At 36.2% G+C, this 25,498-nt stretch overlaps 4 protein-coding genes and 1 long non-coding RNA gene across 5 annotated transcripts in view; 3 read left to right on the top strand and 2 right to left on the bottom strand.

Moving 5' to 3' along the window:
• LOC145462958 (thrombospondin-2-like) overlaps positions 1-410 on the top strand; it is a 40,817-nt gene extending 40,407 nt beyond the window's left edge. Inside the window, exon 22 of the mRNA XM_081446639.1 lies at positions 288-410. Coding sequence (XP_081302765.1) covers positions 288-402 — 115 coding nt within the window. The 3' untranslated portion in view covers positions 403-410. The remainder of the gene's footprint in view (positions 1-287) is intronic.
• Positions 411-1,315: 905 nt separating this feature from the next.
• LOC145462978 (uncharacterized) lies at positions 1,316-3,519 on the bottom strand. Its single transcript, XM_081446669.1, has 3 exons — positions 3,315-3,519; positions 3,022-3,213; positions 1,316-2,140 (listed from the first exon to the last, which is right to left on the bottom strand). The coding sequence occupies exons 2-3, from the start codon at positions 3,178-3,180 to the stop codon at positions 2,051-2,053; spliced, it is 249 nt and encodes an 82-aa protein (XP_081302795.1). The 5' UTR covers positions 3,181-3,213; positions 3,315-3,519; the 3' UTR covers positions 1,316-2,050.
• A 93-nt stretch (positions 3,520-3,612) lies between these two features.
• Positions 3,613-7,387, top strand: LOC145462968 (ribonucleoside-diphosphate reductase subunit M2 B-like). Its single transcript, XM_081446654.1, has 10 exons — positions 3,613-3,820; positions 4,366-4,510; positions 4,814-4,878; positions 5,082-5,228; positions 5,429-5,490; positions 5,801-5,885; positions 6,037-6,128; positions 6,299-6,350; positions 6,486-6,704; positions 6,845-7,387. Exons 1-10 carry the CDS (start codon positions 3,701-3,703, stop codon positions 6,995-6,997), a joined length of 1,140 nt encoding a protein of 379 aa, XP_081302780.1. The 5' UTR covers positions 3,613-3,700; the 3' UTR covers positions 6,998-7,387.
• A 1,236-nt stretch (positions 7,388-8,623) lies between these two features.
• Positions 8,624-13,177, top strand: LOC145463495 (peroxisomal membrane protein PEX13-like). Its single transcript, XM_081447243.1, has 5 exons — positions 8,624-9,393; positions 9,779-9,835; positions 10,641-11,204; positions 11,592-11,779; positions 12,208-13,177. Exons 1-5 carry the CDS (start codon positions 9,156-9,158, stop codon positions 12,472-12,474), a joined length of 1,314 nt encoding a protein of 437 aa, XP_081303369.1. The 5' UTR covers positions 8,624-9,155; the 3' UTR covers positions 12,475-13,177.
• Positions 13,178-20,292: 7,115 nt separating this feature from the next.
• On the bottom strand, positions 20,293-23,991 carry LOC145463203 (uncharacterized). Its single transcript, XR_014041300.1, has 4 exons — positions 23,750-23,991; positions 23,293-23,360; positions 22,498-22,572; positions 20,293-21,944 (listed from the first exon to the last, which is right to left on the bottom strand). It is a non-coding gene; the product is annotated as an uncharacterized LOC145463203 (long non-coding RNA).
• Between the last annotated feature and the right edge of the window lie 1,507 nt (positions 23,992-25,498).

Here is a 25,498-nt window from a genome sequence, read left to right as displayed (position 1 = left end):
GGAAGACAGCTTTATTAACCTTTTCAACACCTGTGCCCTGACCTACCAAGGTGCATAGTGTTGAAAACAGACTTTGATAAAAGCTTATCATTTCCGAGAACAAAATCCTTCAGAATCCTTCAAATCACAGTTGATCTTCTTTACATGTCAAGCTTAATAGGTGAAAGGTAAAAACGTATGTCAGGATCAATATAAATTGTAAATTTTCAGATTTTGTAATATTAGCACTTGTCATTGTTAAATAAATGAATGTCACACTTTGTCTAACAACTTCTCTGTATTAAAAGGTGTAATGAAGGAGAAGGGAAGCAGTTAAAAGACCGTAGCATGTCAAAGAAGCCTGGCTCCCTTCATGGAACAACATGGCTCTCCTCATCATTGGAACTTAGCAAGCTAAACTGAACCACAAGAATCACCTTGTGTGCTGGTTTAGATACACATCAAGTGATTAGTGTACTGAGCCAGCTGATCAGCGTCCAGTAATTCGGGCAATGAGCAAGTTTACCATGAGTTTCTAGTTTGTTATAATGCTACTAAGATCAGTCAAGTTACATAAAATTAAGTAACAAGTAATGACCGATATTGTCTGGTAGCTGTTTGATTTTTTTCATGTTCTTTATTAGACATCTCCGAATGATGTAGCCCTACAGTTTAAATGTAGAAAAATACTTTTACCGACATTTTGTAGCTTTTGAATTGGTTTTCATAATAACAGCAAACAAATTCAACACCTTTTCACATTCACTTCCAGACAATATTCAATTCCTTATGAACATTGCTTTAACATTTTATTTCCTCTTAAGTCGGTTGTTATTGTTTTATCTTAATTCATAATTTTTTCATATTTCATACTTTGTTACCCTATATACTCCATGTTTGTGCTTTTTATTCATTATTTGTCAAAGATTGCAGACTGGGAAATGACCCGCAATCAAAAGCTCATAATTTTTTACTAATTTAACCAGAACGTCCTATTAAAACAGCTATAGCAGTGCAAGCCATGGATACCAGCGTGGCTTTTGTACACATAGGCATTTTTTTAGGTTTTATGTATCAAGTAGTATTGAACGGTAGACTAAGAGGTGTTCCTCTTTTTCCCTAGCTGATCAACTGAGAAAGTGTCAAGAAAAATGGCTGTGAGAACTGCCAAAAAAAAAAATTGGGGAAAGAAGGAATGCCCTGACCTACATTGTAAAACATACATACATACATCCATTTTATTTTGTTTTCAAATTAAAATTACAATTATAACATGCCCACGGGTAGCTGAGCTAATCTAGGCAGGTCATGTTTACACAAATTATGAATACACAACTAGGCACAACTAAATACAACTGAAGGCAGCAAGAGAACTAAAGAGACTAAAATTGACAACAATGACTGGTAAAAGTAAAGATTGTTTGAGCAACCCATTTCTCCCGACATTTCCACAGGGCAAGCCTTAAAAAGTCATGAAATTTCTCACAGCATTCTTTGGTAAATGTTACTTTCCCAATTTAAAAAAGGTGGCAGTCCATGATTTGCATGAAATAAAAGTTTCTGAATGGAGAACATTTTTTTAGAAAGTCACAAAAAGTATTAGCTTTGATTGTAGTAAACAGATTTTTTTTCAGAAAGTCACAAAAACCATAAGCTTTGCTTGTAGAGAACAAGAAATCATTGAAATCATATCCTTTGTATTTAGAATGAAAAATAAACATATAACCAAAGAAACTCTCTGAAAAAGCAATATTTATTAGACAGCTTCCCAAACTTGTTTGTCTTGTGTTTATTCTTGTTAGAAGGCTATCATTCCCTTATTGCAGTTCCTTGTTTATCAAGTTAATACTGATAACATTGGCCAAACTCTTACTCTTGAACAGTCTTTCCTTACATTCAGATTTAAAACCTCTTACACTTAATCAGAAAGCTGATAACACCATGTTGTATCTTCATTACAAAATCAAGAAACGTACATTTTTGTGGTTTCCTGAATCTCGCAAAACACGCAAGTATAAACTTCTTTCAATACCTCATGTATGAATTGCACAAAACAATTTGACTGACAAGATTACTGTGCTGTGGATAAATCCTTGGGTGGCCATTTTCCCTCTTTAATGAGCTTTTCTTTGTGCCTTTTAATCTTCTGAATTCTTGTATACTGTGGAAAACAAAAGCATCAAGTGGCTATGAGAATAACAAGACAGGCTTCTAGTACTGTTGCCTATAAAGTACAGTTTCACCCCCACAACAGCCACCTTGAGAACAGAGAAAAGTGGCCGTTGTAGAGAAGTAGCTGTTACGGGGAGGTAAGGATATAATATGACACGCGTTTTTCTTTCGGGAGAGCCACATTTTTTTTTTTTTTCAAAAAAATGCTTATTTCAGTATATACAAATCAAAAAATGTATCAATAAAACAGAAATCTAGAAGAAACCGAGACCAGCGGCGCATGGTACGGATCAAGTTTGGTGACCTTTTACGATAAAAAATGGGGTTTTGTATACACCATTCGTCAGTTGTTGATTAACACTGGCCATAGCCATTGTGGAGAGGTGGCCATTCGGCATTGCAGAGAGGTTAAAATACGAGTGAATGTATGGACTGTCAGCCAGGACCAAAAGAAGTGGCTGTTGTAGAGAGGTGGCCGATAGTGGATGTTTGACTGTAATTTCCTATAACCATTATCAATTGCAATTGGTTGAGATGCTTGTAAACAATAGACTGCTTTGATTAGGGGAATACTGCCTATTTTGCTGACAGAAATACAGTTGGACCCTGCTAATTCAAACTTGGTTATTTCAAATTCCCTGTTATTTTGAACTCCAAAACCATTTCCCTTGGATTTGCCCTTCAGTCATTTGCTTGCTTGCTTGCTTAAGCCTTTGGATTCCCTGAGGAACACAGGGCTGCGGTGGGGAGGGAGTGTTTTGCTTGTATGTTTAGCCCAGCTTACAAGCAAAGCACCCACCCCCACCCCTCCCTACCCCGGCAACATAGGTTTAAAGAACATAGGTTTAAAGAACTTAATGACAAGCTTACCAGTTTCTTGTGGTGCAAACATTCAAGGTAATCTTCTCTGTAGTTTTGACATTGAATCCACTGATCATTACGGCCAACTTTTACCACGCATGCGAGAAAATCGTCCCAAAATGGCGCACAGCGCGGTCTATTTCCACTAAGTCCCGGACCTTCCGCCATTAGGAGTCCTCTAATATAAGGCTCTCAGTGAGACTACAGAAACGAAACGAAAGAGATTAAGCTACCTTTGAACTGATAAACATGTTCGACAAGCTAAACCCGACAGTGTATCTTGAAAATGACATAAAACATACCAATACAATTAAGGACAGTGAGGTATTTTTGTCAGTTTACTTCCAAAGAAAACAATATGTCGCCGCAATATACGGGGATTTTTGAAGCGAGTATCCGCTGAATTTCTTCACACGGGCGCAAACCCTAAGGTGGTGCCACTGCGGCTTTTGTTTTCCAAATATGGTTTTGTGCGTGCGATGACATTTTCCCGGGAACGAACAAACCAATGATAAGAAGAAATTCCTTCGTAGCTTAGTCGCTGATTGGTTGCTTTTTCACACCGCGCGCAAATTCAAGTTCGCGTCGCGTCCTTCGCTGATCATTCCTTCCTCAGCCTTCTTGTACAGTGCATCTGTGTGCTCTTTTATATCCTTTCCTTTTGTAAGTAGTTACTCCGTAGTTCATCATGCTTGGTGTAGACAACTATATAGTCAAGAGCGACAACATTAGCAAGCTCACAAAAGCTGTCAAAGACGTTTCTTTCAACGAGACCGAGGAGGACAAATGCAACCAGAAGAGTGAGAAGGTGAGACAAAGGGTTCATAACGATCTCTTCCATTTTGGCGGGAGAAAAAATTTTCAAGGCAAGCCAGCTCCCTGTTGTATTATACGGAAGCTTATGAAATAGGAAAAACTTGATCATCAGTTTGCTCGCCGTTTCACGAGGCTTTATTTTCCTCCCTTATAAAATCATCCTTCACGTATTCATGGCAAAAAATCTGCCAGCATCAATGCGTGCATATCACTGTTCTAGAATCTTGCAGTTTGGAATGAAGGCCTTTTGCCTAGTAAATAGTTTTCGCTGTGTTTGAATCTTGATAGCCGGCTGTTAAAAGCCTTAGTTCTTTTAGAGTATTTTTTAATTACGTGCAATTGAAGTTAGCTTCAAGCAAACGAACAAAAGGACGAAGTCCGTTCCAACCGCAACGGTATTTGGCGCTAAACTGAAAAGCGGAAAATTTTCTCTTCGAGGGTGCGTTTTCCAAGCCATCTCTTTCTTACTCTGAAAAATAACTATTTCCTCGAAAGTATAAAGCTAAATTATGGTTGTGTGTTTTTATATTATTTCAGCATCGTGGACCAGAGAAGCCAGTTTACAAAGCAAAGTCGAAGTTCAACACCGAAGATGAGCCTCTTCTTCGTGAAAATCCACACCGATTTGTCCTCCTTCCCATCCAATATAAGGATATTTGGCAAATGTACAAAAAGGCTGAAGGTAAGAAGCCAAAATGACTCTAAAGAAATTAGTTTTCTCAAAATAAGCATTAGCCCAATTCATTGCAGTTGCATAACAATTTATTCAACGTCCCAGCAAAGGGCACGCTTGCTTATTTCACTGAGAGAGAAAGACAGATGATACCAAAGTGTATAGGAAATGTTTACCCGGTTTCCATAAAAGAAGAATGAAGGCAAATTGAAAGAATTAATATTCTAAGATTTGTCATTAATTTACTAGAATTACACGATAAGAAGACAATTTTGCCCGCATATTGTTGACAAAACTTTGTTTTCGTTGCAGCCTCCTTCTGGACTGCAGAGGAAGTAGATCTTTCCAAAGATAAAGATGACTGGGTTAAACTTTCGGTAAGATTTTAATCTTTGCTTTTTTCACTGGGTAGCAGAATGGGTGGAGGGTGCACATGTCCTTATGCCTTGAAAAAAATTTCCAACAGGCCCTGTGCCATAGGTTGCCCTCCATAAGGAGGGGTGGGGGCAAGAGTGAAGATAAAAAAATTCAAGGTTGCAGTCTGATCATTTATTCTTTTTTTCTTTCCTGTATAACTTAGGATGATGAAAGGTATTTCATCAAGCATGTTCTTGCTTTCTTCGCTGCTAGCGATGGCATTGTCAATGAAAACTTGGTTGAGTGTTTCAGCCAGGAAGTCCAGGTTCCAGAGGCAAGATGTTTCTATGGCTTCCAAATAGCAATTGAGGTGAGAAAGAGTTGTGATACTGCTGCAAATAGGGAGAACATTGTCAAAAAAAAAGTTCAGATTTCCCATGTAGGTACCACTTTCATTTCTCAGAAATGGTGAAGCTACAGTGATTCATTTTCATAAAATCTGGGAACAGTGTACCTTGGCAACAAAACTTGGTTTTATATAAGATAAAAAATTCCTTTTTTCTCTTTCAGAATATCCACTCTGAAATGTACAGTCTACTGATCGAGACTTACATTGAGGACTCTGCTGAAAAGTAAGTTGGTTATGCAATTATCATACTCATCCAGTTCCTAGCTTAGGTAAGAAACATAATGTAGACCCTGTTTTCAACCAATTCTAGATCAGGGTTAGTTTAAAGAAAAGAGTCAAAATTTATATCCATGTTTTTTTTACCAACCCTGGTGTTTTTGGTGATTTGGCAAAATGGTGTTGAATACAATTTTTCACAGCCAGTGATAAAAATACATCTCAACCAAATTTTAGAGGGTTAATTTTTGGTAAGCTTAAAAGGCTTCCTCTGTAATCAGTACTTACAGTACCATAATTTCCTTCTTGTTTTGCAGACAGCGACTTTTCAATGCCATTGAGACAATGCCTTGTGTCATGAGAAAAGCTCAGTGGGCCCTCAACTGGATCAACCCAGAGAGAGTAAGTGGACTTTTGTGTGACTGTACATTCAATCTTTCCTTTGTTTTTTTTTTGTTTTGTTTTCTGGAAACTTTTGCCACAGGTGTATGGAGGTTTCTCAGGATTGGATAACAAAAATGTCTTGACAGTTGTGGTTCTTATCATTTGACAGGCATCTTATGGTGAGAGGATAGTGGCTTTTGCTGCTGTGGAAGGAATCTTTTTCTCTGGTTCATTTGCTGCCATTTTCTGGCTAAAAAAGAGGTGGGAGTTGACATGAATTAAATCCACTCTGACCCAAGCTAAGCTCTTATTGAACTTTTAGTTTTAAAATGAGTTTAGGTTACACCATGATTTCACCAGTTGATGATACTCTTTACATTGTAGATAATAAAAATTACTGCATTGCTAACTGTCAATCTTTTCTGTTAAAGGGGCAAGATGCCAGGTCTAACATTCTCGAATGAGCTCATCAGTCGTGACGAGGTAGGACAAAATTGCTTAAGCTATGTTCAATTTTTTCTCTAAGCAACCCCTTGGAAGAAATTAGCCCTATCATGGACTATGTACCACTGATATGATTGTAGAATTCATCTGATGTGTGTGCTTTTCCTCTTTCAGGGTCTTCATTGTGACTTTGCCTGTTTGATGTTCTCCTACTTGGTCAACAAACCATCAGAAAAAGTTATCAAATCAATAATCATGGATGCTGTCATTATTGAACAAGAATTCCTTACAGAAGCCCTCCCAGTTAAACTCATCGGCATGAACCATACCTTGATGAAACAGTACATTGAATTTGTTGCTGACAGACTTTTAGTGGCCCTCAACTGTTCTAAGGTAATAATAATAATTGATTACACTTTGATTCTCCCAAATGACTATTTTATATTGCCGTTTATTTAAGTTATGAGAATTTTACAGCTTTATTTATATAGTAAAACAGCCATCAATCTTATAATTTATTCTGTGCTCAATAGGTTTACAATGCTAAAAACCCATTTGACTTCATGGAGAACATTTCCTTGGAAGGGAAGACAAACTTCTTCGAGAAGAGAGTTGCAGAATACCAGAAGGCAGGAGTGATGAGCAAACAGCAGGAGAACAAATTCACACTGGATGAAAACTTTTAACCAGTGTTTTTTTAGTCAAAAAAAGAGAAAAATGTTTTTTCAGCTTGAACATTAATAACAAATCACGCACTTGCATAAAGGTTGTAAATACTTCAGCAGTCATTTTTCTATAGATTTTGTATTTTTACAGTTTGATCTTAAGCAAACTCCCTAAATAATATTTTACAATGATTTGGATGTAAAGCTTGAATTTTATGACAGTGTACAGAGATAGTATTTTTTTCCACTGATTATAAATCTTCAATATATTTTTTTTTAACCACAGCTGTACAGTTATCAAGTATTTTTTTTCTTGTTATGCTTTTAATGGAACTAAATTATTAAAAACTTTCTGTTGAGAGTTTAATTTTTTTTTGGATCAATAAAGAAACTTGTATGTTTTAACTGTTATCTCTGACTGTGTGAGATCAACACCCCAATGGTCATCTGCAAGGCAAATGTGCTTGCTTTTATCTATCTCTCCTATGATCTCTTGCCAGATATTAAAACTGGATCCCAATCACCTTTTCAGCTTGGCCAAATTACAGCCAATGTACACAGATGTTTACTTTTCGAGTTATTTTTCTTTGTACACATGAGTTGGTGCAAAAAAGTTATTTCTCCAATCTCACCCTCTTGCATTTTAGCATGCGTATCCCATGCTGAGTTAATACTTTGTTAACTTGAGGTAAAGTAGAGGGTCTGAGAACAGATGACATTACAAAGCACAGACATTCCTAACATGAGACAAGATGGTACAAATGACTAGTTTTTTATTGTTGTGCTTCTTTGTGAAGGTCTTAAAACCCATTCATTTTAAAATGTGCAAATTAATTTTCATGTAAACAAGCTTTCACAGAAGAAGTTTTGGCAAGGACTCTTCTGAAATGGGCCAAATGTGTTGGGTTTATTCACACTGCTAAGTCTGGTATTGTTCCTCTCCCAAACACCAGCTTGTTAGAGAAGAACCATTTATCTTAACTCTAGAGGTGGATGCACAACTTTTTTGTTAAAAAAATATGTTTATACCTGCAAGTTTTGTGCCAAAAAAATCTCTACACAGGACCACTGCTGAAAAAAAATTCATGCACTTCCAGTGAACCTAAAAAAGTGTTGTGCAGAAAAAAAATTGTGCCTGTAAATCACCCCCTTCCCCCAACCAAAAGAAATACTACTTTGAAATTTTACAAATTGACATCAGTTTTTCATGCGTCTGTCCTGTTATTGATCATTAATTTTATCATAGCGTTGTCAAAGTAGCTGTGGATCAACAAGGTGATAGCTGAGTGGATCTGCAGGGCAGATTACTTTGAATGTTATGATGAAATTCATTGTCAATAATAGGACAGACGCATGATAAACTGATGTCAAATTGTTTTTTATGATAACAAATTGTCTGCTCTCACTTGTTGCCACATCGCATAAATTAATGTGTCTGTCTGCTTATTGACAAAGGAAATTAACCAATGAGCGTGCAAGAATTTCTGCAGTTATCGTAAAAAAAGCCTGTTGAAAAAGGTTGACAAACATAAAATTCTTGTCCTGGTAACATTTTCCAGAAGAAGGATGAATTTTGCAAAGTAAAGACACTCCTAGATTTTTTTTTTCTCCAGCACCCAAAACTGGAAAGTTTGATGGGAATTTATAGAACCTACAGAATGGACATTTTATTGTGAAAAGTCAAACACTAAACCACCTATTGCAGTCAGTAGCTTGCAGCAGTTTTTGAACAAGGACCAGAGAAAAATAACCCATATTTGTTCAAGAGGAAGAATGAAACACAACAACACAACGTTCTTTCCACATTTTTCTCAATTTCTGCAAGGGACATTTTTTGAAATTCAGGCAGGTGACCATGGGACTGCCCTCAACCAGCACCCCTTCCCCCTTATACTTTCCTGATGCTGTATTGTGGGTACTGCTGTTCAGAATTTTATGGGTGGCAAATATTGGCCTTCTACTCCTGATTCTAGATTCTCCAAATCAGGAATTAAAATAAGGGAAATCAAACTTGGATCAGATTTCATCCAATTGCGTGATACTTTCATTTGGAACGAGTTGCGCATTGAACTTTAACCCCAGGTGTAAAGCCTGGGTACTAGCTAGTTAGAACGCCGCCATTTTGGATCGAAAGAATATGGCTACGTAGCTCTGACAATTTTGGATTGAAGTTCATGTGATGTCTGCTCCACCAAAACCTTGGGAAGGGGTAGGAATAAATGCAAGGTCGGTTTCTCTCTCGTTTGATTCGCCATCTCGGCTTCCAATAGGGGCTGGCGGCCCGAAACCGAATGCTCTTCGTAATCCCAGCGAAATGGATGCCTCCAACAATTCTGGCTCAAAACCACCTCCTTTGCCGCCAAGACCTCAGGCACAGAGATCAACTGGTGGATATATGTATGGAGGCCCAGGATATGGTAATTTGGGTTTATTTCCTGCACTCAGTATCATGAAAAAGCTCTATGTCATGTTTATAATAATTATTGCAACATGAAACTTATGTGCTTTTGCATACAGCCTATGTTATGTTGTAAACAGATGCAATACAAAAGTTTGGCATAAAAATGAGAACCCTGGGTTATGTTCTTTGACAACTCCAAGAAATGTTATTTACCAAAATTTTTCAATGCAGAAGATTCACCCCAAAATGTCCGACAAAATAAACTCCTCAACCTCCTCTTTGCAACTTGCAAACCAAAAGAAGGACTTTGTGCCTCCCTGTCACTATAATTTATACCAGACTATTCCTCCACTTTCGGAAACAAATATACGTGTCTTAAGACTAAATTGATTGTATTTTAGGTACTGGTGGGAGTGTGTATGGTGGATACAGTGGCATGTATGGAGGTGGAATTGGAGGCAAGTGAAGTTAGAAAATATAACAATGACCACAAAATGCTCTAACTGTAATCTGTTTAACAAATAGATTCCATGTTGTTGTCCATCTGTTTAGTAACAGATCACAGATTACATCAAATTGTGGTGAGAACTGAAATGTGGCACGCAAGCCACTGGGCGAGTGTGTTACTGATGTTCTTACCACGTTTTGACATGTTCTGTGATCTATTACAGAACAGATGCACAGCAACATGGAATCTATCTGTTTTATATAGTGAACAAACAAACAAAACGTTAAATGGCATCTTCTATGTATTTGTACCCCAATAGATTGTGAGTAAGAACCAATCAAAATGTGAGAATAATTTGACATATTATGTAACATAGTTTGAAAACAAGCTGAGTTCATGCAAAGGTTGACATCTGTCTGTCAAAAGAAGTGAAAACAGTGAAAGTGACAGTGAAGGCAGGTTCAAATTTGACAGGAGTGCACAATACTGCGTAACTGTGAAGAATAACTCCCCAAAAGAAACTGTCTGTCGACTGTTAGCCATCCGTCAGCTGACAGATGGCTATTCAGGGAGCTTCTTTTCACTTTTAAGCAATATTCCGTCAATGGCTGTGAAACAAGTGCAAGAGTTTGATCACTCATCAACCCTTGGCATTTTTTCATCTTTTCATCTTTTTGTGGGTAAAAAATGTGCTGTAAGTTAAACCATGCGGTAAGCAGTGCTGCATAAGTGATACATGTTTACTGTTATTTATTTGTCTGAGCTTTCAACCATTTCACGGAGTTCATTATTGACTTTTAGTTTTTATTTTTCAGGCTATGGTATGTATGGCGGAGGCTATGGAGGTTACGGTGGCTATGGTGGGTATGGAATGGGCATGAACCGATTTGGCAGTCCTTTGAACCAATCAGGAGCAAGCTCGTTTGTTGGGCAAGCTGAAGAGACTAGTCGAGCAGCATTTCAATCAATTGAATCAATTGTCCACGCCTTTGGATCTGTCGCTATGATGCTTGAATCCACGCACTTTGCCATGCGTAATACATTTCTTGCCGTTTTGAGTATGGCGGATCATTTTAGTAGACTTCGAGCTCATTTGGTCAGTGCACTTGGTGCTTTTACTTTGTTCAAGGCATTAAGATATGTCTTCAGAAAGATTCGGGCTTTATTGGGTTTTGCACCAAACCAAGCACTAGAAGAAGAACTGTGGAAAAGTGCAACAACAGCTGTTGTTTCAGCTAGTGAAGGAGGTGATTCTGAGAAGCCAAGATCATGGCCTATTTTGCTATTTTTTGCCGTTGTCCTTGGAACTCCACTGATCATATGGAAACTGCTGCAATCACTGTTAAATGATGAGAGTATTGTGAAGGACTGGAAGACAGGTATAGTGCACAAACATTAAAATTTGAAATATGTTTTTTAGGGTAACATAATGTTCAATCAAGATAGAAGATTCACTTGGAGGAAAGTTTTCTTTTGCCTCTGTCAGTCTGTTTAAGGAACAGAAATTATTTGCAAGACAAAGCAACTGTACAAGATGCATGAAGGCAAGTTAGTAAGCATATAGTGGAATGTCAACAATTTCTGCAGGTGGCTTCTACACTATTAAGCCACCAACGTAGAAATTTGTGACTAGCTCAGGCCTGTTACATCATTCATCTTTGTTGTTTAGTTATGTCTTCTTCTGCACATAGTTAAATACAATGTGCTTTGTTACTGTTTAACACTCCTGTATCTGAAGCACAAATCAATTGAATAATGGTTTTCAGGAGAAGGAGATCATGTTATTGCAAGAGCAGAATATGACTTTGACGGTGAGGGAGAGGAAGAATTGTCATTCCGTGCTGGTGACATTCTTCGACTAGCACCCAAAGGGAAACAGCCTCGCATCAGGGGATGGCTTCTGGGAACAGTTGACGGCATTAGTGAAGGTGTTGTTCCAGCTAATTACGTCAAGGTTAGTGATTTGTGTTCTGTTTGGTAATCTTAGTTAGTTGTGTTTGAATGCCTGAGTGCTGAAAAGTATATAATACACTTACAGTCAAACCTCTCCACAACGGCCACCTTGGGCCATTGTGGAGAGTAGCTATGGTAGAGAGGTGGACATTATGGGGAAGTAGGGGTCATCTTAGTTTATAAATATGTAACATGATCAAACTATATCAATAACACAGAAACTAAATTATAGAAACAGAGACCAACGACGTGCACTATAGATCAAGTTTGGTAACCTTTTACTAACAATAAAAATCAGTCATTGATTAAGTGGCCATTGTTGCGAGGTTATTTTGGCAGTTAGGATGTGCTCTGGAGAGGTGGCCATTATTGAAGGTTCGACTGTAATATTATTTGTCCTTTTAATATATTGCTTTTGACAATGAACAGATTTTGGGTCTTCGTCGTGGGAAGAAGGAATCAAAAGACATAAAGAAAGGAAGCCAAAAAGAATCACAGACATCACAAACAGCACAAAGAAGGAAATCTCAAACCAACATGGATCAGGAATTTGACAAGATCATGGAAAAGACAGATGAGGACAGTTTGTTACAATCTCAGAACTTACTTCCTGAAGATTCGTTAAGTGAAAGAACTCTTGCAGACGATGACCTTTCAGATTCTGGTTTACCTAACTTTAATGAAGAACAAACTTAATACTGTTGGATTCAGTGGTTTAGATGACCAATTAGATACTAGTGACGTCTTTTAGAACTCAACCATCCAGCTGATTGTAGAGATATGTGAAGCATAATGTTTTGCTGTGGCAACCTTTGGCAGCAAAGTTTGACAGCTAAATTCTTTTCTTAGCTAGTTGCATCATACTACAGAAATTATACTTGACTACTGGCTTTAAGAAGCCTCCGATTCTCAGGATTGGGATCAACAGACACCCTTCTTACTTAGAATATTTTGCCCAGACTGTCTGCTTATCATGGATAGGTGTGGGGGGACATCATTTAAAATGCCAGGCCCTAGTTGCTTAAAAGGAGGATTATGCTATCCACATGATAAATCACTATCAGTGGATAGCATAGTTTGTTTTGTCAACACTTTGAATAACCGGGGCCAGGTGTTTTAAAACTGTAGCATCAGCAGTTGATAGTACCTGACTAACTTCAAGTACGGTCAAGAATAGTTTTATTCTGGTTTTGTATAAGTACAATGCACTTAGTCTAATAAACTGTAGTATCACTGAATTAAAAAAAATCACATGAGTATTTTAGGGGTAGGAACAAAAGTGCACAATTTATAATAATAGTGATCTGATCACAGTTGATTTTGGTTTGCCCTGTGGGATTCAATATCCACTATTTTGGTTCATGAGAATGATATTAAACTAATTCAATTAGCATTAAAAGACACATAATGGGCTGTTTTGGACGGGGGTATTTTTCAGGTGGGTAGGCAAAACAAACGACATGGTGGTTGATGGTTCACTGTTGTTTTCATTTTAGTGTGGAAAGTGTGAAGTGTTTGCACTTTACCTTTAATTGGCTAAAAAACATTTGCCACTTTGTCATTCAACTAGAAGTAAAACCAAAACCAATCTTGACTCACATTATGCTAAACTTTGTTTGTTGCTTTGAGTTTTATTGGCCGAATTTATACTAGGGTCGAAGGATGACTTATCCCTCGGCGACAAATTATTGATCATCCTTCTTCAGATGATTCATCTGCCAGCACATTTTGTTGCCATATAATTTGTCTAAACACTGAATAGAGATTTGGCGTTTAGACTAATTAGTAGGCTCATATAATCCATCTCTAGTGTAAACATAGGCACGCAAGGCATGCAAGAGTTATTTTTTTGTGAAGTCTCGGAGATGGGAGCATTCATGGAACTGTTTACAATAATGATTGGGTTAATTTGACGAGTTTTTTCGGTTGCGATGTACAGCAAGAAAGAAACTGGGAATTTATGCTGTACATACGATGTTACATGCGTAACGGTAAGATAACTAAATAGTGAGCCATAAAATGTTTGACAACATACTAAAGCAATCTGACACGTCTCCAGATTAATATAGACACCATCTTATTTTCTAACAGGCAATTCGATTCGTTCTTTGATACAACCCACACTGTGATTGGTGTGTCACGCGCACATGCATAACTCACTCACCGATCACATAGCCCTTCCAATCCCCAAGAGTAATTTGTGCTCAAAAATACTCAAGTTGAAAGAACTTTTCGTATTTTATACAAGTCGTAAGTTTACCCTTTTTACACAACACAACGCAACACAACAACACTACTTCACCGAAAATAGAAAGAAAGAGAAAAAAAACCTCGCTGACACGTTGAAAGTCTTATTTAATTAAATTGCACTTGGTGCCACGCAGTCTTCAAAGAACATTTGAACAGTTTTCATACTTTTACCTTTAAAAATATCGGACTGAAAAGAATGTCATAAAATGCCCATCAAATAAAAATATTAAACTGCTACTACAGAGACGTAAAAACCGTCCAGAAATGAAAGCTTCTTTTTCATTTAATATCCTGGGAACAATAGCCGATAACTTGTCAGCTCTAATTGAATTTACTCCCATATAAGAAAAAGAAAAGTGTTAAGTTACCATTTGTAACTAAAGATAGCAAACATCTCGTGGGAACAAATGGTGACGATTCGTCAGCTCTAAGTGAATTTACCCCCTTGTGAAAAACAACAGTGTCAAATTACCCTTTGTTACTAAAAAATAAAAATATCTCGTTATATTTGCATGCGACAAGAAAAAAACAATCGTTACCCGCACTTTCTATTGTAAACATTAGAACTGTTTCAAATCTTAATAGTCTCGTCTCCTCTAAAACATGTCCTAAGAACTAGAAGCGACTATTCGTGACCTCTAATTGAATTTACTCCTTGTGAAAAACAAAAGTATCAAGTTACCTTTGTAACTAAAAATAAAAATATCTCGTTCCATTTGCATACTACTAGCTCATGAACTGTTTCAAAACTCAAGGCTGATCTCGTTCATAACTAAACTCCTCAACCTAACCCACAGAAAATGTCGAAGTAAGCCCAATGTATGAATACTTCCTCCTCTTTTATAGAAGAATAGATATGGCCGTTCTGAACTGTATCGGGATCAAATCTTCTCACATACCATTTACCTTTACAAGAAGAAATTTGATTGGCTGTTTATAGTAGATCCACTCTGACTGGTGTGACATACATACATCTCTCGCTCACTCACTCACCAGTAACACGGCAACACATCAAGAACGGTCGATTAAAAATAAACAAAAATCTTAGAAATCAGTATTCACAAAACTGGCTTGAGACTAAGAACAGTTCATCAACAACTTCAAGGGAAAAATTTACGCACAAGGAAGTTAAAAAGAGTTATCAATTTGAAAATTACCTGAAAACGGTTACAAACTGAGCACACAGAATTAGCCTGACAAGGCTTAGGTTAGAATGTCAAGCATTACGAATACAAACTGGAAAATATGAAAATAAAGGAGCATCAATCCCAGTAGAGGAAAGAACATGCTTAGTATGCAAAGAAAATTGCGTAGAACACGAACAGCATTTCTTGATGTATTGCCAGGGGTATGCTACCATAAGAGTTGAGCTCCATTCTCACATTTCAAACAAAGATGCACTTTACGCAAATCTGAGCGATAACGAGAGAACTAAGTACTTACTTAGAGCTGACAATAGAGTTACATCAAAAATAATAGGTAAATATATCAACTTAATGTTTAAAAAAGGAAAAGAGATTCTCAACTTACAAACGAAATGAGCATTATAATTTTTATTTAATTTTATTTGAATTATAAAAGAATCAAGTGAATGTTATTTCTTATTGGACTAGTTAATGTTAAACCTTTATTGTGAACAGACCAATACCTCCCTTTGGAGAGTAAGGCGCAATAAAGATATACTATACTATACTATACTATACTATACTATACTATACTATACTATACTATACTATACTATACTATACTATACTATACTATACTATACTATACTATACTATACTCACTCACTCACTCACTCACTCACTCACCCGTCATCCCTTTCGTCTTCTTAAGCCCCCTTAATTTATTCAAGCCAGTAACCAATATGTGAAAACGTCAAGCAAGCGTATATGACTTTGTACAGACAGGAGAAAATTGAGCACGAATCTTCGCGAAGATCGAGTTAACAATGGACTTAATATTAAACTTTATTTAAGATACAGGACTAATAAAAAAATTTAATTTGGCCCAAAATTATTCGTCGTAGCGTTTAGTATTGTACAAGGATGAGAGAATCGTGTGATAAAAAAATGTAACCGTAAGTTAATGTATGTTTGAATGTTTAAATGAACGGTTCAGAATTCATTTTGAAAACGAAGGAAAGGCTTAAACATTGATCAAGAACTGTAAAAATGTGAATAATTTTTGAAAAATTACGTATTGTGTTTAGCTAGCTCATACAGGTTCACGTGAGGTCCCTATGAACGAAGAAAATGCAAAACTTTCCCAGAGTAAAGCGTGCAAAGGGTGTTTGTCATTAAAACTCGTCACGTACCTGTTAGCTGATTGGTCTAATTTTATTTTCCATATTCATGATGACTATTGCTGACCTAAGGTGCTTGTTTGTCATTTTGAGATGTTTGCCGTCAGAGTAAGATGTGAACTGCTCCCTTCTACACGAGAAGCAAATTTTTTCTTTAAAGAAGAAATGGCGTCCACATTGGGGGAAGGATAGTCGGTTGATACCGATTTCTGTCAATGGTTAGTATCAATTTTTTCGATTCTACCTTTCGTAAGAGATATTTCAACCAAAAATACCGGCTCCAAGTCCTACCGCGTGCGCTTGCCGGACTTGGTTTACGTTTCGTGTCGAACGTCAGAACAACCTCATGGCTTTGGTAATGGAGTGAAACGTACGTTAGAAGTTAGTTCAGGAACCATACCAGACGCTAAAGTCTGTAACTGTTATTTTTACGAGAGTTTGGCTTTCTTCACGAAATTTGCGTTTCTTTGTCAAACTTTGCCTTGTACTTGTCAACGCACACTCGTGTTTAACAATTCACTGTGAATTCTTTTATTCCTCGTTTACTCTTTTCAGTTTCTACACTCACGTTTGTTCCTTACCCAATTTTCATCTCTTCTATTTTCAGGAATTGTCAGCAAGACAGGAGTAGATCAAAAGGATTTAAGCAGGGAGGATGAAGACGAAGTTGAGAATATCACTTTAGAATTTGGTTCAATTGAAATCTTTCCGATAAGAAATGGCAGTCTTGTAACTAGAAAAGTTATATTCGAGTTCAAAACTATTCATAGTCTAAAATCATTTTCGTTTTTTAATGTTTTATTTTTTTTCTCGATTGAAATGTTTTCATTCGAATGACATTCGGGCGCGGAAAATCTTTCAGTTCGGTAATGACGGTTGATTACTTCTGCCATTTTTGCCGGAAAGGTTTCAAGCGCTCTCGAGTTATCATTTAGTACATGTTTTCAAATTGTGGGGAGTTTTATTTCTTGGATCGAGCGATCATCAGTTTGATTGAAGTAAATTTTATCGGTGGGTATTTGCATGCTTACTTTATTTATCTTGTCAGATTCGACCATTTTTTTTTCCTTTAAAAATTCCAAATTGCTTTACAATCGCTCAACTTTCCTAAGTTTGAAAACACGTTACTTCGAGATAACGTTTGTTTAATATTTTAAGGTGGCACTGCATGTTAAAATCAAACCGAGATAGCAATTGGACTTTTGTAACTATTAGTTACGTGATCATGTCAATCATAACAAATTCTGTTGTGATATTAATTGGGCAAACAATTTAACGTTGAATTTTAAATTTTCTTGTTCTCCGAAATCGCATAAAGCACTGAAGTTTTACGAAGGCCTAGTTTAGAATGCGAATTGTCTGTTGGAGGGCACTGCCCTTGCTCAAAAACAATGTCACATGACTGTTCAGTAAAAATTGTTTCATTTTGGAAGCTTATCTTACTGTTTAGCTATCAAACGCTTTAAGTAATCGAGGAATTATTTCTACTTCTCAAATCTTGGCATTTTCAGACACGAAATCAAAACGTCTGTTTCAATATTCTTCGCTTTGCGGACGAATTTTTAATATTTAGATTTTCCTTTTTCTCCCAAAAGGGTCAACGAGCTTCGAAAAAGGAAACAAACACACTACTATTAATTTATGATGTGAATTGTAAATGTTGAAGGAGCAGCTTCCTTGCTCAAAATTTATTAATCAGCCAATTCCTCTGAAAATACTGCAGCTTGAAGCTCATTAAAAGTGCTCGGTACAAATATCAAACAATTTCTATCGTTTCATTTGTAATTTTGAAACACCAACTTAATCAAGGAATAGTTGACTATTCGTTAGTAAATTTGATTTTTTGCAAAATTTGTTGACATGATCACAAATTATTGAACACTTTTTCCTTGTTTCACTCGAATTGTTTTTTTTAGTTTTTTTTTTTCGGTTTTTTATGCACTTGCAGTAAAATGCGTGAACATTTCTTTTGATGTTTGTCGTGTTTTGGCATGCAGAGCCACATTGAATAAATAATTTTCATTAGTAGAGGATATTTGGTTTCTGCATTGATCTTCGTATCTAGAAAGTACTTGATTTATCGGCAAATATTGTTGTATACATTTCCGTACGGAAAACGGTCGGTTTAAATTTCTTCGGAAGGGAACTAAACGTATAAAAATCAACCAGAGACCAAATATGTCCTCTTGCTTAACTTCCAGCGAGGCTGTAATGAATTATGTCTGTTATCAAGCAACTCTTTTCATTAGCACTTTCCGAAAAATGTAGGTCTAATTGTCTGATTTTCCAAATTTTTTGCTTTTATTACTATCAGATCTATTACATTTTTGAAATGTAGCTTTGTCGGAATATTTTAAAGCTATCATTTGGACTGCCAAACACTTTTACTGCTTTTCAAAAATGCAGCTCCAATTGTTTGATTGTTCTAAAATGTTATTGCTTTCGTCCGCAACTGGCAGACATTTTTACTAAAAGTATTCGCTATTTAATCTTTAATTTTCTAAACTTGGTCCCAGTTGTTTGATTCTTTAAAAATTTTATCGCTATCACATTTATTATCACGAACGTAGCTCCAATTATCTGATGCTTCTAAAATTTTGTTGCTATCGTTTGCTACGGACAAAATGTTTCCAAACACTTGTTATTAGCTCTATTGATTCTCAAAACTGGCTTTAATTGTCTGATTGTTCTAAAATGTTATTGCTTTCGTCCGCAACTGACAGACATTTTTACTAAAAATATTCACAATTTCATCTTTGATTTTCTAAACTTGGTTCCAATTGTCTTATTCTTCTAAAATTTTACTTCTATCGTTTGCTACGGACAAAAGTTTTGCAAACACTTGCTGTGAGCTCTATTGCTTTTCAAAGCTGTAGTTTAATTTTCTGATTCATCTAAAATGTTATTGCTTTCGTTCGCAAATGACAAAGTTTTACAACAGAAGCCATAGGATATGTAAAGATACATTTTAAAGCTTGATAACCAGACATTAACCTTTAACACCTCGCTGGAAGTAATTTCAAGAAGATAGCGAAGCAAGCCATGAACAGTTTATCTTAAATTGGCCTATAATTTTTCGGGTATTGGTTTTTCATCTCGGCTAAAAGTTACGGAAGTTCTAAAAATTTTCAAATACTAGGACCAGATTGAAGTTTTCGGTTTTTTTTTTTTTATAATTTCGTTGGAGTAATCGGATTCATGGCTTGCCTTTGTTATCTTCTTGAAATATATTACACGATGATATCACGTTAAATAGTTACGTTGTGGATGACGGGCAGCTGGAAATCTAATTACAGAAACGGGAAAAGCAAGTTAAAGTTTGTAGAACTACAACGTTTCTACTCAATATTGAAAAGGTGGCGACATTTTGGAATCGCTATAGTCAAGAGAGTTTATATAGCTGGGGCTCAATTTACCCGGCTATATAAGTTTTCTTAATTATTTCGATTTAGAAATGTTTTCACCCTCTCGATGTTGTGTAGAAACTTTGTTGTTGTACAAATTTCAACTTGTTCTTCTCATTTCTGTAAATAGGTTTCTAGCTGCTCGTTGTCTTACGGCTAACTATTTAACAAGACGTCATCATGGAATATACCATCTTGAACACAAAGAAATGTTCACTGGATTCAAAATCTTTTGTTTTTTTTTGAAAAACTCGAATGATCAGAATCAAAATTTTTCCGTTAGTTTGCGTTAGAGATGGTATATGTTAAAAGTTTTTTGGCGGGAAAAATTCAAGGGAGTACCCCCTTAAAATTTTTGAAAAAAAGTTGTCAGGGGAAACGCTGTGCAAATTTTTTCCAATTTTCCCGCCAAAAGTCTTAGTATATATAGAGCAAATTTTTTGATAACACCTTTGTAATTAATTTAATTGAATTTCACTTAACTAATTACCTATTGTAAGTAGAAAATTAAAGCAAAGATGAATAAAACAATTGAAATGAAACACTTGTTGTGAGTACTTTAATGTTTGAAATCTTTTATTTACTTAATAAAGATTACAAATACACATTGGAATAAAAGATTACATTTACTGACTATTAAATTAAGTCTAAATTTAGAGTCTAATTACAGTTTTCAAAAAAAAAATTGGCACATGCGTATTTTAGGCGCCGTATTTTTCTAAGTCTTTTGGCGGGAAAATTAAAAATGTTTAACCAGATGTTAACAAGAAGCAATTTTTTAAAAACATTTGGCGCATGCGTATTGAAAGCACCCGTATTTTTTCGGGAAAATTAAAAATGTTTAAACAGATGTTAACAAGAAGTGATTTTTAACAAAAATTTGGCGCATGCGTATTGAAAGCACCCGTATTTTTTCTAAGTTTTTTGGCGGGAAAATTAAAAAATTTTGACAACGGTTACCATGAAAGCAAATCTCAACACAATTTAGCAAAAACAATTTTAATCTTACATACAGCTAAATAAAAATGTTTTCTAGAAGAGTAATCATGGGCTTCTCACACAAATTTGAGCATTTCAAGACAATTTTTGATCATCTTAGTTTAAAAAACGTTTCAGAAACACGAAAAATTAAACGAACGAGATTACGGGAAAACGTTGACGCTATACTATAGGAAAGTTTCCTGGAATTATTTCTTTGCAAAGCAACCACGAACGTAAATTTGAGCTTCAAGACAATGTTTACTCTTCTTACCAAAACTTTGGAAAACAACGCGAGAAGAGAGTGTATGTGAACTGCAGAAAAAGTTTGAAGTAATACTTGAATAAACTGTGACTTTGAAAAATAGCATTTTGGAAAAATGTAAAGCTTATCTCCCTCGTAAATGACTCTGTGAGCTCGAAAATTGTACGTATTCTATTAAAAAAAATTCTCTGAAATTCAGTTTTGGTTGCAATATTTTGACAAATACAATTCATTCCTGTAAAATTCTGTGGCAGAAGAAAGAGAACAACGTGGAATTTTATATACGTCCTCGAGTTATATCTTTGTCGAGAAAAATAAGGTTTTGGTGAATAAGCACAGAGGCTTGCTACAAAAATAATTTTACCTCGTCGAATTTGGACGTGACTTTTAATTTTGTAATCAAGACAATTAGAATTAATGGACAGCCCAGTTATAAAACACACTCGTATATTTGTAATTTGCCTATAGAAATAGTTTCTGGTTGCGATGTTTTGGCAAGCAGAGAATCAATCCGCTTAATTAATTACACTACTAAATAAAAAATTTGCTTTCGAAAGCGCGAGCTCACAGACTCTGTTTACCGAGAGATGAACACGAAGAATCGCTCCAAAAATGATTTTTCCAATTCAAATTAGGGCTTGATAATTTTGTAAACAAGACAATTAGAATTGGAGAACAGCCCTGCATTTAAACAAGCGAGTAACTTTGACCTTGTAGATAGCACCTAATAAATTGAATCTTGTCTTTTGAATCTTGTCTTTCGAATTTCCATAATTCTGCCGCTCGAATTCAATCTAATAGTCTGTCTTACTTCACTCCCTTGTGTATTATTCCCAGCTCCAATATATTGCATCCAAAGTTTTGCCTTCTTTATTCTTTCCTCCCATATCTTGCCTCCAATGCTTGGGCATTCGTCCTTTTCTTCAATGCATTGCTTTCACAGAGTGTATTCACTTGAGAAATCCTGCAAAAAATAAAAAATAAAAAGAAATCGATTTAATAAACAAGTTCTTTAGTTGTCAACAAGTTGGTTCGCTTTACAATTTGATTGCCGATTCATCAAGCACTAAAACATGCTTAAATGTATTAACTTCAACTAATTACCAAATGTTTACCCCTTGCAAATATCAAATATCCATGATCAAACGTGATTTATTGTCGCTGTACATATGTGTGCAACAAATAAATATATTTTGATGTCTATGCAAAAATGCATGCTTCACAACCATGAAATTACTAAAGGCGACTTTTTTACCTCTTTGCGTAGGAGTACACGGCCAATATTATCCGAAAGCCCGGCCCGAAAGATTGTGTTGTTATAATATTTTTTAGCAAGAGAAAATTTTTTAAACTTTTTTTACTATGATTGACCCTGGCTGTGGTCCGTCGATATTTTCATTATCTATGTTATTCAAACCAAACAAAGTTAAATTAACTCAAGAGTTATAGAATTTCCAAGGTACAACACTTTGATTCCACGAAATCGCATTGAAAATGGCTGCCTAACATTAACGTACCACTGTTCCTTAATATCAAGTTATGTTCCAACTCGACAGGCATACAGACATCTCAGCTCAGAAATTCCGTCCTATCTACAAAATAATCAAGAAAACAATATAAGAGACATTATTTAAGAAATAGAAAAAGCACTATATTACGAAAAACAAACAAACAAGTAAACAACTTAACAAACAAACAGACAGCTTAGACTATTGCCATCTTAGATCACAAAATTTGCCCAAAAAAATCCTAGGAAATCTTGGAAAGCTAAATGTCGAAAGTAATGCAAGAAATCTAAGGCTGCAAAGGTTTTGGAAGAAACTTGACAAAGCATCGTGAAAAGTAACAGCTAAACGAGAAAATAAAACCAAGAAATTTGGTCATAGCAGCCCATGAATGCATGGTTGGCATGGAAACGAAATGTTGATACATCGCAATGTCTCCAGATCAAGTTTAGGACCGAAAAATGGTCAAATTTATTATTTCTTTTTCAGTTTTTGTTTTTTGTCTCCATATGTTCTTCTAAGTTACACTGCATTCAGTGAAATCAACACCGGCATTTCTCCCCCCCCCCCCCCATCTCTCTCTCTCCTCTACACTTAAATTACATTACATCCTGATCAAGTTCTTATTACTGACTACATGATCAATAGATTGTAAAGCAGACAGGTTAAGAGAATAAAGAGAAGCATCAACAAGGGATATCGTCGTGATAAAACTATGAAATTCTTAGAACTAGCATGAAAGAAATGCATGCTTATTGGTAAGGAGAATTGAAATATCAAGTTTGGGTAAATAAATTAAATAATTACCTGAGTAATCTTGTAATAGTTGGCCTCGATCACTGGGATACCCGTTTAAACCAGATCCTTCCACTTTCCTGGAAAAAAAATAATGAAGCAGAAAATTTAGCATTTATTGAAATTAAATGAATTTTTTTGCCCTATTTAAGCCTCTATAAAAATCTTCTAGTTTCAAAGTTTTCATGGTTAACTCCTGCTACCATTTTGTGCTTTTAATTCTACAATTGATTGAAACGTAACAGTTTTAAATTCATACTAAGTGGCAGAGAATTAGATCCATATAATATATTCTTTAGAGCATCTCTAGTGCCTAGTGGAACGCTAAAGTTATTAATGTAACCCACAAATATATCTACAAACAATTGTCACTTGATTATTTCCTAAAGCATTTTGTGCAAAGTTTTCGTAGTAACTGGGCTACGTTACCTCTACAAATTACAATATTACTTTCGTGGACGCTTCATACCTTGAGGACGACTTAGCGAAGAAAATTGTCATCCATTTTGGTTGAAGCACGTGCTTTCTAAGTTTGCTTGAAGTACAGTTCTTGTTGCACGTAATTATGCCTCACAACGGCTCTGAACACTCAAAGACAATCCCGAACTGAAGTTTGATACATTTTTCGTAGTAACAGACGAAGCCAAAGTTGAAACTGTACGGGTTTAAATTTTAAACATGGCCGCATAAAGTTCGACACGAAAAGTGCAAATCGACAAATTTGAATAATTTGCAATTTAGATTTCCAAGAGTTTGCGACCACGCTCTGAATAATTGTTGTCACCATTCGATTGGCTAGAATTCTCATTGTAATTACGGGCGGGTTATTTAAAATATCTAAAATGTCCTTTCTAGCATCGTTCGAGCTAGGAAAGGAAAATGGATTTTCGAAACAAGAAAATTGACCATTTTGGCTTTTAGTAAAATCATTTACGGAATAGAGTGAGAACTTAAAGGGCTATTTAAGAATTTTCTCAATGGCGGAAAGGTTTTCACTGCATTTCCACGGCGGGTATTAAGGTTTTCCAATTTCATTAAATGAAGTCAAGGCATCTAAGGCCTTGATCAGGAATTTGAAAACGGAAGTTTCACTCTGAAAACGCATCAAACGTTTTCCGTCCACACTACGCCGGAGGAATTTTAAAACGCAACAATCACCGGTCAGTTTGGACTTGTGTTTGAGGAAAACTCGGTCAGAGAAATCACATGATTACCGCGATGTCATCGTTTTCGAAACGCTTCGTTTTCAAAATGTTCTCCGTCCACACGAAAACGAAAAGCCGGTGTTTCCAAATTACTCCAGTTTGGAAAGCGTTTTCGAAGAGCTCCGTTTTCTTGACGGATTAGTGTGGACGGTAGACCTAACCGTAGAAATAAAGTCCTCTCGCCTAGTGTGGACGGGGCCTAATTCGAGACTGCTGGAAATGCTTATCTTACTTGAATTCCGGGGCTAACATTTGAAAGCTAACGGTTGGCAGCATCAAGGGTGTTCTTTGCCCAGCATGTCGCCAATTAAAGTCCTTGCAGTTTCTTTTAGGGTGTAAGGAAAATACATGTATAGCCAGTTCCTACAGCGAAAAAAAATTTGGAGTAATACTGAGCCCATTTCTGAGTTGCCTTAATCCTTTCTATCAAAGCGAGGCCTGGTGCTCAACCATTCAAATGAAAATGAGTTTGACTTGCATGAGAATGAAGTCACTTTCATATGAAAGGATGGGCACCAAGACTCGCTTTGGGGAAGAGGCTAAAGGTAATTCGGAAATGCCCTATTGACTGCGTTGTGACTGTTCAACTATGAAATCAAAATGACTGGAAGAATTAGGGAGCTTCATCTATCCACAATGCTATGGTCACTGACCATACCTTGCGCTTTTTGCGCGCAATATTTCAAAGAGTAGACGCACTTTGACATTGTTTGGCGCAATGTTTCAGCGATGTATTTGCGCGCAATGTTTTGGACAGAAGACGCAAAAATTGTTGAGCACGTTTTATATGATGGAAAAAATAAAAATTGTTGCGCGCATATTTTAGGGTGGACACACTGACATTGTCTGGCGTAAAGTTTTAGAAATTATTGAGCGCAATGTTTTGGATAGTAGACACAAGTTGATATTGCTGAGCGCAATATTGGACATTGTGGACAACGTAAAAATTGTTGCGCGCATATATCAGAGAGAAGACACAGGTTAACATAGGCACGCAAGGCGTGCAAGAGTTA

The sequence above is a fragment of the Orbicella franksi genome, chromosome 12 (assembly GCF_964199315.1).
Source record: "Orbicella franksi chromosome 12, jaOrbFran1.1, whole genome shotgun sequence".
In the NCBI taxonomy this organism is placed as follows: Eukaryota; Metazoa; Cnidaria; class Anthozoa; order Scleractinia; family Merulinidae; genus Orbicella; species Orbicella franksi.
This window is presented reverse-complemented; position numbering and strand designations above follow the sequence as displayed.